Below are 16,806 nucleotides of genomic sequence, written 5' to 3' on the forward strand. Positions count from 1 at the left end.
TCGCTAATGCGTCAACAGAGGAGAAAGGCGGGCGTTTGGAAACTTTCACAGCTCGAGTGAATGGCTGCTCAGTTCCTGTTCATTGAGGTTTTCAGAGGCTTTTCTTTGATTTATTAAAGTTTTAAAGAAAATTTAAACTACGTTTTGGGGAGTGTTGAAATCGCTAGTGTATGGATTACTTATAAAGGTGTTTAAAAGTATGCAGTGGAAAAACAATATGTAGTCTTCCGGACTTAAAATATTGTGTTGCATACTTCTAGGCATCTTAAGTAATAAAAATGAATTGGCTAATTTGACCGTAAAAGTTTATTAAAACTCAATTGATAAATTCAATAAATGTTAAAATTATCTTAATTTACGATTTTTCTGGTCTTTCTTTTACTGTTATTGTTGAATAATGGCTGAATTTTTGTAATGAATTTCATAATATTGGCATCTGGTCATGAACACGGTTAGATAACCTTTATCGCTTGCCCACCTGACAGGTCAAATATTGACTAATTAATTTGCAATGTTTGCTCGCTTGGTTGGTGACAGTAATTAGGTGTGAATGGGAAAACATTAGCAGTACAATCAGCACTCCAATCAAGCCAATCGGCCGGCTCGTTAATTAAATGCTATTAATTTGAATTTAAACGAATAGGGTCCACAGAGATTTGTCTAAATTTAGGCACTCGATGGGCCGACAGAATTTGGCGCAATTACCTGGCAATGGGATCGCTGGTTTCAGGTGATTTGCAGCTCTAATTGGCACGTGTTATCGCGTGTCTGCGCCCCTCGGATATCGACAGCTAATCAGAGGCCAACAATCCCCGCCGCCCGCCTTTGTGCGGTGTCAGTGACATCTGGCCAAGTCAATTCGAGCCAAGTCAAGTCAAGTCAAGTCGAACGTGGCCCAAACGTTTGTCTATCATTAGCCGCTCGTTCGGCAATTTGTGCAATTCGACCACAGCCACAGCCATATAAAAGCTGTCACTCGCACGCACGGCCTTTATGCGCTTTTGAGTGGGCCAGCATGGCTTAATCAACTTACGACTAAACAAAAGCCCATATAAATTATTTAATTAATCCTTTGGGCTTCCCAGCGAGTTTATATGTGTGTGTGCGTGCGCCCAAGTGTGCGTGCGGGCAATCAATGTCATAAACGCACACGTGTAGGTGTGAACAGTCTGCCATGATTGTGATTTCCAATTAATTTTTGTTGCCTACTTTAGGGGATTCCAGGGAACTTCGGAACTATCGGGCATCAAAATTTGGGAGGGTTAACTTGGGGCTTGTGGGCTACGTTTATGGGAAAAATGTGTTGGGTTAAGAATAGGGACAGGGTTAAAAGGTCGATATCACTTACACACTTAAAATGACATCCACTAAATTTACAAGTTGAGTGATGATATTTTAAAAACTATAAAAAGAATACATAGCAGTATAACCAGGTCAGAGGTGTCTAAAAGTGTATGCAAGAATATATTTTATGTTCGTGATATCATTTTAAAAGACTACTTTATTTTCTTGTTGCACACTATACACCTTTTGTATATTTATTAAATATTATGTAAAGATTAAGTTTCAAGCAAATACACATCTAAATAGACCCATTATAATATAACCCAAATAAACGGTAATGGCTTTCTAATCTCCAGATAATATTTTACGAGTACAATATCCCCTTTAAAATGTCAGGTTTGTCAGCCCAAAATACTCTTGCTAAATGGTTCAGTGCCAAGAGCGATACACCTGGTCCCTTTTCTCCAGCCGCCCAAAACACACTCATGGATTTCCTGGATATTCAGGAGCCATAAATATTCATTGCCTGGCCAACGGCATGGGCTTAAACTCGCAACCGAATTGGCAAAAGATGCTTCTGGTAAGAAACTCACAGGAATATCACTGTGTCTGCCCCCCGGAAAAGTCCAACAATACAGCTGCAGACAATCCAAGTTCATGCCGACACGCACTAAATCTTTGCTTTCATGTTTGCGTTTTTGTTTGGAAACGAAAACGAACGAAAAACTAACCCTTTCTATGAGGCCGGGCCAAGTTTTCCCCAGCACCAGCACACACACACAGGGGACACAGGGGAAAAGAGCCGAAAAACCTATATTGTAGTGGATATAAATCCCTGCCACATGCCTTTATGCAAAGTTTGGATTAAGTTTTTGGCGAGGCAAGAGGTCCTGGCCTTCCCAGGACCAAGGACCAAGGACCGCCCGCTTCTGCATGACTGCCCAAATTTGTAAACAATCAGAAAATGTGTCAACTTATTTTTTCAGCCAAATGCGAGCAGGCCGAACAACAATGGCAACACAATCTGATGCCTGATGCCTTAAGTAAATACATAGTTGGGAAATTTGTTTTGTGTGTTTTGTGCGTTGTCGCCAGTTGGAAAATTCGAAAATTCAGTTAAGCCGCTTACTGAAACTCGCCCCAACAATAATAGCATCATAATAGGAAGCGATTTCAACTTTTAAACGCTAAACGCATTTAAATTGCACAGGAACAACAAGCTCGGTGGCTCGAATTTGCATAAGTTTGTTGGACTTTGAGGGCATGGCCAAATGCTTTTTGGCCAATTGTAGTTGGCAGAGCGTAAAATGAAGTCCCAGTGCAGCTTTCAGTTTCCAGTTTTCAATTGGGAAAGAAAAGCAAAGGCAGACGGATACACATGCAGGCAATTGATATTGATCCCTTCAGCAGGACAATTGTCAGGCGAATAAATTGGATTTTGTGTTATTTGACAGAGCGATTTGTCTTTTGTCTGAAACATTTAGTTTGACCCTAACCGCCTCCTCGAGACAAAAGCCTTTCCAAATCGATTGACCAGACGGAGTCGAGCAAACAATTAGTAAACCAATACCACCGATTCAGCTCCCATTTCAAAGCCATTTAAATCAATCGATCGGCAACACTTTTCCTGCTTTCAGATAACCGAATCGAATCGAATCCATGGCAGCCACACAATAGCGAAAATTATTGCGGGTAATCATATCTGTTTTCCATCTGCATATATCCCGCAACAAAGACTCTTTAAACAGCGTTATGTCGCTCGTTTGACAAACAAGCAGATGGGTTTTGAGGGGTTTATGCAGGGTGATATATCCGAAATATTTACTAAGTCCATGACCTTATATTCAGTAATGAAGCTTTTTGGCATGCCATAATTAAATTATTCTAACTAAAATGTAATGATTAAAAATGTATTTCCAAAAAATATTACAGCTTTTATAAAAGTTTCCAGAGTTAATACTTATGTGACAATTTGATATAACTTTTTAAAAATCTTTAAACTTGAAAGCCTTAATAGTTTAACAAACTGCACTTGGAAATAACAGCATAGAAAATAAATTTCCTCAAATTAGCTATTTGTTTAAAAAGTTTTCACCTTAAATTCAAGAGTGTCTGCTACTTTCCCACATGATCCCGATTGGCCAACACCAAATCCAAGATCCAGGCAATCTCTAAGCTTATTTTATTGCAGTCACTGTGCTGACTAAACTTTTGCGAGTTTTCGAAAAGTTACTCTACTTCATGATATTGCGCTGGCATAAACTTTGGACCCCTGATTCAGGATGTGGGGCTATAAATAAACTGCCAAATGGGTAAAGTTGCTCCACTCCGAAAAGGCAAACATGGACCGCAAATGCGAAGGGGTGAGTTTTGAATATGTTTGTCATTGTTAGGAGCAGCAATGCGGCAAGCGATACCGTTGTACTCGCATCACGAGCACGTGTGTCAGGACATTCCCAATCCTCAACCCCGAGGCCCCCGAGCCCCCGAAAAATGATCCGCTCTCGAACAGGACGAAATTTCCCCAGTGACTGACGGACAAAGTTCACATTTTGTGTCAAAATGCCGCTGCCAGGAATCGCAGGAGTCGCAGGAGCAGCATCAGCAGCAATAACAGGACACATTCAATTGCGGCAACCGCAATACAGACACTCACCGAGTTTGGGGTTTCCAAGGATACGGCGGGGAGTGTGCAGCTCCACCAAAATATTTGTACCCATTACTGGAGTTGAAGGCATTTTATTTTCGTGAAAAAAAATAATCATAAGCTTATTTAAGGTATTTAAAGGTCTGCATTTTTTTCGCTAAGTATCCTAAGTCATAGTTCTAGGAATCACTTTAACCACAATCTTTCACTTTTCCACAACAAAATTATTCCAGGAAACACAACATAATCAACTTAAAAACTTTTTAATTTTAAAAGAATTTAATATATAAATCTTCATTACATTTTTGGAAAACATTTTATGGTTACTTTTTAAATTTACTTATTAGTAAGCATTTATGTAAGTTATGTAAAGAGTTTATACTGATTCAGATAGTAATACAACAACGGTAGGATTCTTAAATTTTCCTATGGTCTCTCAAAAATATTAAGCTTTTCCCTAAAATATAAATAGGAATTTGAACCCCGAGAATGGGTAAGTACAAATCGGTACTCTCATCCACAGAGCACCAGCATATTTTGCATATATTGGGAAACAATAAATTTTGCAGTAAGAGCTCCGCCGTGTGGGTGTCACTCGATTTGGTCGAATGTGCGCCCACGTCCAACGGAAGCTGACCTTCGACACGGCTGGGGAAAAGCGGAGGGAAATCCAAAGACAAAGGACCCCAAATCGCCAGACTGTGACAGCTGCGGGGCTCGGATAACTTAAATGGGTTAAAAGGATATGTTTCTCTGGCCCAAGCTTCCCGTTCTCTCGTTTCCAATATCGAAGGCAGAAAGGAAAAGCTTATTAAACGCATGAGTTGCCGAAATTGAATTTTCCTGACCGAGAAGAGAACTATGTGAAATCAGAATTGAGTACTCTCCCCATACAGTTTATATCTGCCACTCCCATGAATCCAAATCCAGAGGGATTTGTGGGAATAACTTCAAATGTCGACTTTGGAAAACAATTTACAATTATAATGATAATCAATTTTACATTTCGCTTTTCTCCCTTTTGCAATGCAAATTGTTTCCTTCATCAGGCAAAAAGTAATGCCCAAGTATTTTAATGCGCGAGCGAAGAAATAAATGGAAAGTAAACCAACATTAGTGACTTGGCAGCAAAAAACTTTATCCTCGACTAGCTTTCTCTTTAGGAGCAATTTTTTCATTAAAAAGCGAGCGCCAAACTTTCGGCTCAAAACAATTTTAATAAACATTCACAAAAATTTAATTATATGCATGGGCATTTCGCTGATGATCGAGGAAATAGAGCCATCCAGCGGGGCGCCAAAGCAAACATGGCCAGATGGAAAGCCGGAGATAACCCGCACACAGGAAAATAGAAAGGAACCGAAGGAACAGGACCTTTAACCCGGCCGCTAAGCCGAAATTTAATATTGGAAGGCAATGAGCCGGCGCGCAATAAAAGCCAAAACCCCAATGGATTGGGATTGCAGAGTGGTAATGGGCGACTGGGGGTTAAGGGAGCGGGCCTCTAGGGCAACTAGGGGGTTAAGGGCGGTGCTTTAGGGGCCATCGGCCCCTCATGTGCCGCATTCAAATGGGGACTCCTCCCCGACTTCTTGTCTATTTCAGTGCCTCTTCGGTAGCAGCCAATAAAATACGCTTGTAGCCAAGATACTACCAATACACTGAAAACTGCACTTAACAAAAAATAGAAGGAGTCATTTATCATATACAGTAGAACGTTATCCTTGGCTGAATCTATTTTTTCTGCTGAACATTAAAATTATATTAAGATTAAATTACAATTTTCAATGTCAAGTTTACACGGAATGAATTAATGAATTTTTTAACATTGATATTGCATCTTTTGCCTCCGAAAATATTTTGTAATGCAAAGAGATAGATATAACTTTTTATACACTACTCGAAAAGAGTCTACTTACTCTGAAGTCTAAATAAATAAATTTCCTTAAAACTACTTTAATATTATATTTCCCCCGGTGCACCACTAGTCCGTGAGTCGATCGACAGGAACCTGGGGCGTGGGTTGGGCAAAACGATGGAGTCGTTGGCGGTAAGCGTTCTGTTCAGTTCTGGGCTTTGTTACATAATAGGTGAAGTTTTATTGTCGAAAGCTATTAAACTTTTCCCATCAAAAGTGTACGATGTTGCCACATGGAAAAGGTGTAGAGCATTAAAGTTGCGCCAGTCGGAAAGTGGAAAAGCAGTCTGAGAACCGATGGTGATGATTATTTTGCGATGCCATAATACGGGGTTTCATACTACGCAAACAATCGAAGCACTACATAATCAATTAAAGTTGAATAATTTACTAATTTTTATGGATTCCGTTCGAGTTAAAAGTTTTAATTGCAATTGGTCCCTTGCATATTCAGACGAATTGGGTTGAAAAGCATTTCGCTGTAGATCCCTTGTTTTTTTTAGCTATTGGAATAAAGCTTTTATAAAGAAATATTTTATAAAATCATCAACTATAATAACATTTCCGAATACAACTGAGATAAGTGATTAAATTCACCACATTAGTTCAAGCAATGAAACCAAAATGAGGCGTAAAACTTGGAAGTTCCTTTGCTTTGTGTTAAATTTGTGGCATCATCGGATGACAATAATATTTTGCCCACATTCTGGCCCAAGGGTCTGAAAAACAATTGACTCTTTGCGTAGGGCAAGGGAAATCGCCCTTGTTTTTCCGATTTTGTTGCCGATTGTTGGCATTCCACTCCATCTTCGATTTGTGTTTTTCCTGCCATGCAGTCGTGGCACGCATTGCGCATAAAATAGCTGCCACAGGGGGATTTCGAGGGGGCTCGAAAGGGGTTTTGTGGCCCCCAGAAGTTCCACTTCATTTGGGCCATTCGCTTCGGGTGCGGTTGATGTCTACATTTTCAGTATGTTGGCTGAGCACTCCAGTAAGTTTGCTTGTTTTTCCGGTTTTCCGGTTCCACCGCTTCCGCCACCATTTTTTTTCCGTTTTGGCCCCGCTGAAATTGAAAAAGTTTATGAGCAATTTTAAAAGTGAGTTTCCGACTTAACCGGACGACTCGTCCACTGAGATTGGGTTAATTTGGATTTTGTGTCGAATGGTGCTAATGAATTGGCTCGTTTGCACATGTGGTTGCACCGCCCACACGTGACCTACGACCCCAGACCCCGCCCTCAAGCACTTGAAATGCAATTAATCAGTGTACGAAGATGGCAAAAAGTTTTTGGCCAAAAACGATAACATGGGCCACACCGCAAAAGAAACCTCAAAGCCAACAAACATTTGTAAATTCATGCATGTGTCTGTGGATATTAGAGTGGATACTCGTTTTCGAAGTAAAAGTCAATCTTTTAGGTAGGTATTCTTTTGATTAGAAGGACATTTTGTTTTCACAATTCTCCCTTTACCAAAAATGGGATATAAAATCACTACGGCCATAAAACTATTTTACGGGTGCCTAAGGTTCCATTCAATTGGAAAAACAAGGTAGATATATTTATTGCATACACCTAGACACCTTTACAAGCGATTGACCTAAATCTAAAAAGTTCTTATATTTCCAAAGGCAACTTGTATTCCCAAAATATTTGAGTCTAAATATGTATGACAATAAAATGGCTTTGAACTACAGATGTTGGTCGGCTTTAATTACTCCCCAATACGAACCATTAAAGTTAGTGAGAGTTATGGGTTCTAATTGTGGTTGGAACATGTGTTATGTTTCACCCTAATTCAAATTGTAAACATGCACCCAAACCCGTGTATAATATGGCGCCCCCCACGCACACCACTGCCCTTTCGGAGGGGAAGAAATAATGTTGATGCCATAACATGCAACTTTGACACCATCACAAGTGCAGGGGCCAAAGGACTTCCGGTGTGTGTGTCTGTGTCTGTGAGAGTTACATGCACTTAACGTTGATTTGTGCATCGACCGTAGGATCTCAAGCCAGCTCAGAGGCACTTGCGAGTCCTGCTTACCCCCACTTCGGCTCACAGGACCTCCCAGGACTTCACAGGACTCCTCCACTTCCACTTCAGCTTACTTCAGCTGAGCGCAGCTAAGTTTCATTTGCAATTTTCATCTGCAGCTGTTGCAGGATTGTACGGCGTACAAGCCCAAAACACAGAAATATCTTTCCGGTGAGGCTGGGGGAAAATGGAATTGGAAAAGCAAGCTAAATTTGTAATTGAAATGCCAGGAGTCCCGCATGCTCTCACCCAAAATTTGATACTTATGAGGGCACGAAACTGACTGATATGGATAAAGAATTACCTCTGGCTTGGCATCCAATGGTCCCAAAGAAAAGGTCTTGGGGGGATGCCTTTTACGGAATTAGATCAAAATGTTTGAAGACACATCCCTCACTTCAGAAATGAATTCATTTTCAAGTAACTTCTTAAAAATTGTACAAGTTTTTGCCTGTCTTTTTATTTAAAGAGCAAGGTATTAACTTCATTTTATATCTGGTCCAGTTAGATAGAAATATAGGTACAACTTTCTGACTACCTACTCACTGTATATTTTTTAAAAATTTTAAATTGATTTTGAATATGTTCCGCTAAAAAAAGTGTTGTTAAGAATATACATTTTTTTATATATTTTTGATTGTACACACCTTGTTAAAGTGAAATTAAATGTATGGTTCCGAGGAAAGGGTAACAAAATAATAGGGGCCTTAACTTTCAGATGCAATAACGTTTGTTAGACAGACCACAGCTGCCGGCTGCCTTTCCGAGCGGTTCCTTCGCCTCTCCACCTGGCCAATGCAATTAGAACTAATAAATAAATATGATTTGCACACTAATAGAAGACGCGAGACACGCCACAGGAAAACCCAAGTGGTATGGCTATTAAATTTGTCGGAGCCAAGAAGTGGAAACGGAATTATTACAACGCGCTATTAAATTACATTTAATTGGCCGCCCGCAAGCAAAGCTCAGCGGGAAATTGAATCAAAGTGTGTAAAACCACTCACTCAACCAAGGTCAGGGTTCGTAATTACATACATCGAATGTATTTGCGCTTGTGGCCATCCTTTATGGCACATTAAGTGCGGGGAGCAAGGATCTCGGCCTTTTAAACTGGTTGAAGCCACAACTTCATTGGACCCAATGTCCAAGCAGTTGAACTTGAGCGATGGGACTGGTAATTATGACAACCGCAGTCGCCGGACGGGATTGGCCACTCAAAGGGCATTCACAGGACCAACAATGAAAGTCCTAATGGTTAATTAATTGATGTGTTGACAGTTCAAAAACCACAAGAACTCCCCAAGCTGGTGGCTATTAAGTTTCAGACACATTTAATTGAACCTAAACGGCTTTTGTGTAACACAATTGGATGTGGTTTGAGAGAACAACTGTATCAGCTCTAAGAATTAATTGTACAATGTAATTATTTAATAAATGAAAATTAAAAGAAATTAAGGATCAATGCTTTTATCGTAAATAATCACTAAACAAATGCCTGCCTCATAAAACATGAATTGTACAACCAACTTGTCAAACCCTCAACAAATCGCTAAAGTAATGGAAAACTAATAAATTAATCTTTCAAAGTTCCAGGACTCAAAAATTTATTTTTATCATCAACAGTTCCTCCCCATAAATCATAATCTAGGGAACTTTGGCACCTGCAAAAAATTGTGGAAAAAAAACGTTCTTGGTGGAAATGAGAAGCAATAAAAATTATATTGCCTGTCAAGAAAAGCCAAGGACGAGCAGGGAAATCAATTAAATGCATTTTCCAAAGTCTCATCTCATTCTCGCTTCCGCTTCTTTACTCCTCTTATCATTTTATCTATTTTCCGGCTTTGCCTCGTTTACCTAAGCTTTAAGTTGTTATAATTTATGGCGGCTATAATTGCAGCAATTTGTGCGATGCTCCAGGTAGGCACCAGCCCTCAACCCCTTCTACCCTTCCCCACTTAGACGTGCTCGTATTTGAGATGGGACTTATATACAACATGCTACACATGACCCCATGAACCATGATGTGAGGCACTGAAAGAAATTGAAACTAATTGAAAGTCAATCTGGAAATAATTTTGTATATATTATAAAGTTTTCTCAGATTTTTTATTAAATAATAAATATTAAAAATAGATTGTTATCAAAAGATATTTTAAATTATTTTAAAAGGTGTTTAAAAGTATGTTGCGAAAAAATATTGCTTTTGGTAGCAATACCACTGATCGGACTTTCGATTGCCAAAAAACTTGTAGAATCGATATTATAAGTTATAGCAAAGATAATGACGTTATTTTCTTCATCTAAGCATTTTTCGAAACGATTTCGAGTAGTGAGATAAATTTAAAAATACTTCGGATTGAGTCCTTGCGATTGCCAAACTCAAAATACATGTGCCTTCCTTAAATAAATTTAATTAAATTCCTAGAACACTAAATTAAAATGTATTAAGATACGTTGGACCAATGTCTTCTTTTATTTTTGCGGTGTGGAAATTGCTTTCCTTGCCTTCATCTATTTTTGTCGTCTCCGTTGCAGGCAAAATGTCAGCTTCGTTCAGGACCTGGTGCCCTATCGACCCCCTCCGCCTGTGGCCCCTCCGCCCCTCCTTTCTTTCTGCGGTCCGGGCTGCTGCTTGATTGCACTTTTAATTAACTTTTTTGCGAGCTTCACAGCTTTGGATCCTTCGGATCCTGCTCCTGTTTCAGCTGCTGCCAATTGTCGGCACTTTGTGCTTTATACTTTCGCCTCGTCATTAACAAAAGGCAAACAAGTCGCGTTTGGGGGCCATAAATAATGGCAGTGTCGCCCACCACCCACTCGCAAAATTATTTGTAGACAGTTTAAGCCATATCCAGGGCTCCCAGCCATCAGCACTCAGCTTCCGTAATTCCGCCCGCCGGCCAATATGTTAATTCAATTCACCGCATTGTAATCAGCGGCAGCCAAATTGTGAGTCCCGCAAATGTTTACGGATTCCCTCGCCTCGCCGGATTTCCAGATGCCAGATATATTTTCCCCGGCAGGTGAGTATTGGCAGTGCAGGCACGCGTAATGTTATGATTGGAAAATGAAAATCATTTACGTGAGCAACCAATTTGCAGCTCATATAAGGCAAATCTAGCGGCAAGCTGCAAAACCCGTACAAATTCTGGGGGAACCGGTGGGTTTGTCGATGGGTTATCATGTGTGCAAATTAATGCGCCCCACGTGATGAGCATAACGAGCGATCCCAGTTCGTAGATATTGACCCCAGGCCCAAAACTGGTCAAACTGGCTGCCAAAACAAGATAAACGATTGAGAGGTTACCGAGCTTCAGCTAAACACTTCAACAGGTTAGGCTGACATTAATATTATATTAAATATTTCCCAAATATTTAAGTATCCCATTTTTCGTGCAAATAAAAAATACAAATTTCATTGAATACTATTTTTTACGATGATGTACCTTTAACATATGTATTGCGGAGTGATATTTAATGCGTTTTTAATTGTTCGCAATTCATTTCCACGATAATGAATATCAATACTAATATTGGCCTGACGATTTCAGTATTTGTTTAATAACAGAGGTATCAAGATGTGCATTAGGGTATTTTTTCTTGTCATAATTATTTTGCTAATCTTTTTAGCCCTTCAGGTATTTTTAACATGTCAATCAATTTCAATTTAGTTAACTTAATACATTATTTAGATTGAATCACGGTTTGAGTTTACGAATTTTATCTGCGAGTCCTTTGATAAAAACTTTGGTGAATTCGAATATTGCTACCTAAAGTCAATAAACCGTACATACAAATATATTTCCGGAAAATTTAAGCCAAAGAATCTTCCTATAACTAAACTTAGGGTAAGTTCCGCTTTAAGTCCGTCATAAAATATGAATATTTTTTTGATTTCTTCAAGGCGAATGTGGCTCTGTGGAAACGATTTAATGGATACAAGCCATTTATGTATAATATTACAATGGATTTTTGCTTTTTCCTGAACAATCAAAATTCGAATCCCGTACTAAAATATCTTTACGACTCATTCTCTAACTACTCAAATTTAAACCATTGTCCTCTAAAAGTAAGTATTCCCTTAAATGTTCTGGATGATTTTCTGAATGATCTCATTTAAGCACGGTATTATATTGGATAAGCTTCCCATCGACTATGTAAATTACCGAATCACTGATGTTCTTCCTTTTCCGGATGGTAATTATCTTTTTAGGATGTACTGGCTGGTTGGTAAAAATCGAACTGCCTTAGCCGAAGTTTATGGAACTCTTTCATAAATGGTGAAGGTTGATATGTTTCTAGCGCTATTTATTACGATTCAATTAATAAAAAATTTTAAAAGCTATTCAAATTCGAATAAAATAAGGACATTTTTGGGTGTGTTGTTAACGGTCTTTCGATGTTGTTTGTTGTCATTCAGAATTAATAATTTTAAGGGGAAAACTTTAAAGTTTACTATTATATTTTTTCTGAATTTAACAATAACCGGCATTTGTATATCATATATTCTGAAACATTCAAAATGTTGGTGCGTTTTAAATATGTAGAATGTAGAAAGGGATATAATATAAATATTTAAAATTACTTATATGTGCTAATGGATTAGTATATATTTAACAGAATTCATCAAATTGATATTTTTAAACTCTAAGCTTCTTTTAATTGTTTTTTGCCGATGCTGATTTAAATTTTTTGTCAGTAATTTAGGTTAAAAGTGCTAGCTATCAAGAGCAAAGTTAGTATTGAGTTTTCCAGCAGGTGCAAGATGAGCACGAAAAAGATTTTCGTATTTTTTATTATTTTTGTTCTTTATAAAGTGGATGAAGTATGAACTATATTATAAGTACAGGACTATAAATAAATTGTTATATTTTACTTTAATGCCAGATTAGCTCCGAGTTTAAGTTTACAAACTTTAACTGTACATCTTTTGATAAAAAAGTTGGAGAGTTTGAGTACTGCTACCTGAAGTCGATAAACCGCAGCTACAAATATATTTCCGGAAAATATAAGTTGTACCAAATCCCCTTTGAGAACATAAAGGTAATCAGGGCTATTATTTAACTGATGATGATAACTTAACAGTAATAATTAAAAAATTTATAGGTGCATTTCACAATGTGGAAGCGTTTAAACGGATACAAGCCATTCCTCTACAATATAACGACGGATGCTTGCAAATTTCTTAGAAATCCCAAGTCAAGTCCAGTAATGAAATATATTTTTGAATCGTTCATCGAATACTCCAATATTAACCATTCGTGTCCATACAGAGTGAGTAGAATTAAGTACCTTGTTTGACTATTTAAAAATTGCTCTTAACTTGCTTTAACCAGAACGATCTAATTCTGGAAAAACTTCCCATTGATTTTATGAATCATCGGGTGACACAAATTCTTCCCATTCCTGAGGGAGATTACTTACTTGAATTTCGTTGGTTTTATTCTAAATCTTTTATTGCAGTGGTTAAAGTATATTGTACTATTTCATAACAATTTTAATTATATGCAAAAATAAAATCTATAAACGTGATCAAAAACTAATTACGTCCACAGTGTTAACCTATTTTAAATTGTTTTTGTTTAATTACGATCAATGTTCTGGATTAAAGTGATCTCATTGACGAATAATCCATTAGTGGCTTGAAGTAAAGCAGTGGGACAAGATGTTTCTAAACCGATGTTGGTTAGTTCTTATTATTTTAGTTATACAATCAGCCGAGGAAGTAAGTCCACTATATCTTTTTCTTTTATTAGTGTTCACTAAACTTAGAAATTTATTTTTAAGATTGACTCCCGAGTAGAATTTACAAACGTTGTTTGCACATGTTTTAATAAATCATATTGTGAATACGATTACTGCTTTTTGAAGTCTGTCAATCGCAGCTATAAGTATACTTCGATGAAATTAAGGCTATATCAACTTCCCATCTTCAAAGCCGTAGTAAGTATTTAAGCAACATTAAAAGTTAATTTGAATTTTTATTCACAAAATACCAGATAAATGTCGCAATTTGGAAACGATACAGTGGATATAAACCCTTTATGTACAACATCACGGTGGACGCCTGTAAGTTTTTGAAAAATCGGAATTCAAATCCTGTGGCAAAATTTGTTTTTGAGTCGTATTCCATCTACACCAATATAAACCATTCGTGTCCATACAACGTAAGTTAAAATAAGTTTAAAATTATAATTATATTTAACTTTATTACTTAACTATTCAAAGCACGATTTAATCATGGACAAGCTTCCCACCGATTTCATCAATCAAAGATTGACAGCAGTTCTTCCATTCCCTGAGGGCGATTATCGCATTGATTTCAACTGGCTACACTCTCATCTTATAGTATTGACGACCAAAGTTTATTTGACACTTTCCTAAGTTAATGTATTTCTAATAGCTTTTCACTTTGAACTAACACTTAATTTTCTTTTAACTATTTGCTAACATATTTGGGAAGGTATTTATTACAATTCAATGGCTCTGTTACAATCCCTAGTAAATCCCCGCAGACTTACTCTTTGTTACTTTTCAATTAACTTGATTTTTATAGACCCCCCAATAAAGTTAAACACAAATTGGCCCCGAACAAAGAGGCCAAAACCGAGGCTGGGGAAATTGTATAAATGAAAACTAAATATTTATTTTGGGCCCTTGTTATTGCTGCCAGCTGACAGCGAGAAAACAAAGAAACTGAGAAAAAGGTTTTATCTATGAGCGTTGAGCGCCCAAATAAGTAAGTCAATAAATCAATTCAATAAAAATTTGTGCTGCCTTTTTATATTTGAAGTTTTTGGCTCTGGTTCTTTTTTGGGGGCTCTTCTGTTTTTGGCAAATCCCAAGCAAACAAATGTGAGCAGAAAAAACTTTTGGCTTGGCAAATGTTTGGCAGTCAGCAGAGAAAACAATGATGAGGAGGGAAAGGGCTGAGTTTTCCCAGCGTCGAAAGGTTAAGAGGGAATAAAGGCCTCGGCCAGAAAGATACATAAACAATGATAACTGGAAAGTTTATCAATTTGTAAAATGGCAGTCGCAGACTTGAAGAGTTTTCCGAAGGAAAAGTGTGGGAACATTTCTGCTGAGCTGTTTAGTTTGGAAAGCTTTTCGGTGGGGTTTCTGAATTGGCTAAGCTTTTTCAGAGCCCCAGCTTTCCAATTTATTTGCTTACAAATCAATTCAAATAATTAATTAAAATAAGTTATGCTCGAGAGGAAGTGATTGCCTAAGTATTTCCTTTCCTTGGCCACTGAATGCCCACAAATCGGCCATCATTCACACACAAGCCCATGCCCGTGGTCACATAACTCAAATGAATTGTTTATACAGCACCAAACACTAAACAACAACAATGGGGATTGCCAACAAAAAGGTTCAAACAATGAATGAAATGTTTGCGTTGCGTGTCAATATTATCTTTTTATTTCAGTGGCGTTTTGTTTATGTGCAAAAAGAGAGGAAGCGAGCAATTTGGGCTTCTGCGTGCGAGCATAAAAAACATTGTTTTAAAAATACTTGGCCAGTGCGCGGGCTATTTTGGCACTTCGCTATTTGCTGTTTGCTATCTGCTGTTTCTAAAAAAGAAAAATGTATCTCAGGGCGAAGACTTTGTGACATGCCGACATGACGAAACGGGTGTTCAAAGTGTCAGTCGCTGAAACGCCTGTGAAATGCGAACAACTTGACTCAACCTGACTGGCAAATTATTCAGCAAATCTTTAAGAATTGCTCTGGTTTAGCCGTGACGATTTGCCAGTCTTTAATTTAGATAATTTAGAGGCGAATCTATTGCGAGTGTCGTCCACTTAATCTCGGCCAGATGACCGCAGTTGCCTCGTCTCTTAATTGCGCTTAAAATGTGCTGCCAACGATATTTTCGGCTTGTTTTAATAGCCACATATCGGAATATATGTTCAAATGGGAAAGTGCGACCAATTATTGAATTATGGGATGCCCGGTAATTAGGTTTTATTTATTTCTCAATGCACTCATCATTTAATAATATTTTATATCAAATTAAATGGATAACCTTTTAAGTGTCTAAAAGACTGCTGTGAAAATAAAAGCGTAGTTTATTGAAATAATTCCATTGACTTTTAGGCTAACAAAATACTGATGCATACTTTTAGAAACCTTATCTTAATTCCTTTGTGTTTTCTGTGAAAGTGAATATATTAGATGTCTAGCTTTATTACTTCTGTTTAAATACCAATATATTATCCATGAAGTGCACAAAAATATGATATATTATATTTTTAAGCATTTCGGTATACGTTCTTTCTATATCCACACCTCCGAAAGTTTAATACACCTTCTAGGAGCACCTAGTATAACCATTGGATACCCCAAGAAGGACAGGGGGCTGGACTGGGTCGAGCTGTCAGCGCGTTTGCCAAAATTTCGCGACGAGAATGCAATGCTCTCATCGCTCTGCCCGAACCACCCACCCCGCCCCCTTTTCGCAACCACTTACAGCCCCTTAAGACCCCCATAGCCCCCACAATCCTCAATACCCATCCCCAAAATCCCACCCACTGGTTAGCACCGGAAAGTATTTCTTTCTAGTCTGCGGCGGTCGTGTGACTCGCTTTTGTCTCTCTGCGATTCTCGAATTCGCGGGGGCGTCAAAGTAAAATCGTCTCTGCTCTTTGCCAAATCGAAAACCCAAGTGCCATCGATGCGCATTTCGGCTGGCTGCGAGTGCATTGGCATTGCAATGGATTCGGATTCGGATTCGAAATCGGGCGACAACATCCTTCCCAGCATATATTATGGAACTATCTATCGGCGATAGCGATAGCGTTTCACCAGCCAAACCATACATATCAATTGACCATCGCGACAAACAACATTGACGAGGCAAACACACACACGCGGCGATATTGTTTGTGAGTGTGTTTTTTATGTGGCCATCCAC

The 16,806-nt window shown here is 38.2% G+C and overlaps 2 protein-coding genes across 2 annotated transcripts; both read left to right on the plus strand.

Annotated features, from left to right (window-relative positions):
* Window positions 1–11,467: 11,467 nt before the first annotated feature.
* On the plus strand, window positions 11,468–12,166 carry LOC119554391. The gene is made up of 4 exons (XM_037865277.1): window positions 11,468–11,479; window positions 11,582–11,737; window positions 11,794–11,958; window positions 12,011–12,166. The coding sequence occupies exons 1-4, from the start codon at window positions 11,468–11,470 to the stop codon at window positions 12,164–12,166; spliced, it is 489 nt and encodes a 162-aa protein (XP_037721205.1).
* Window positions 12,167–12,411: 245 nt separating this feature from the next.
* On the plus strand, window positions 12,412–14,273 carry LOC119554400. The gene is made up of 8 exons (XM_037865289.1): window positions 12,412–12,417; window positions 12,777–12,932; window positions 12,996–13,163; window positions 13,226–13,322; window positions 13,595–13,614; window positions 13,677–13,832; window positions 13,889–14,002; window positions 14,118–14,273. Exons 1-8 carry the CDS (start codon window positions 12,412–12,414, stop codon window positions 14,271–14,273), a joined length of 873 nt encoding a protein of 290 aa, XP_037721217.1.
* Window positions 14,274–16,806: the final 2,533 nt, after the last annotated feature.

This window comes from Drosophila subpulchrella, chromosome 3R (assembly GCF_014743375.2).
Source record: "Drosophila subpulchrella strain 33 F10 #4 breed RU33 chromosome 3R, RU_Dsub_v1.1 Primary Assembly, whole genome shotgun sequence".
NCBI classification, from domain to species: domain Eukaryota; kingdom Metazoa; phylum Arthropoda; class Insecta; order Diptera; family Drosophilidae; genus Drosophila; species Drosophila subpulchrella.

What these genes read in the sequence shown, in the direction of transcription:
- LOC119554391 (XM_037865277.1), top strand. An exon ending in TTCCTATAACTAAACTTAGG is followed by an intron (nt 11,738 to 11,793) that starts GTAAGTTCCGCT and finishes GATTTCTTCAAG; the next exon opens with GCGAATGTGGCTCTGTGGAA. An exon ending in TAAACCATTGTCCTCTAAAA is followed by an intron (nt 11,959 to 12,010) that starts GTAAGTATTCCC and finishes ATCTCATTTAAG; the next exon opens with CACGGTATTATATTGGATAA.
- LOC119554400 (XM_037865289.1), top strand. An exon ending in TTATACAATCAGCCGAGGAA is followed by an intron (nt 13,615 to 13,676) that starts GTAAGTCCACTA and finishes TTTATTTTTAAG; the next exon opens with ATTGACTCCCGAGTAGAATT. An exon ending in CAAATCCTGTGGCAAAATTT is followed by an intron (nt 14,003 to 14,117) that starts GTTTTTGAGTCG and finishes AACTATTCAAAG; the next exon opens with CACGATTTAATCATGGACAA.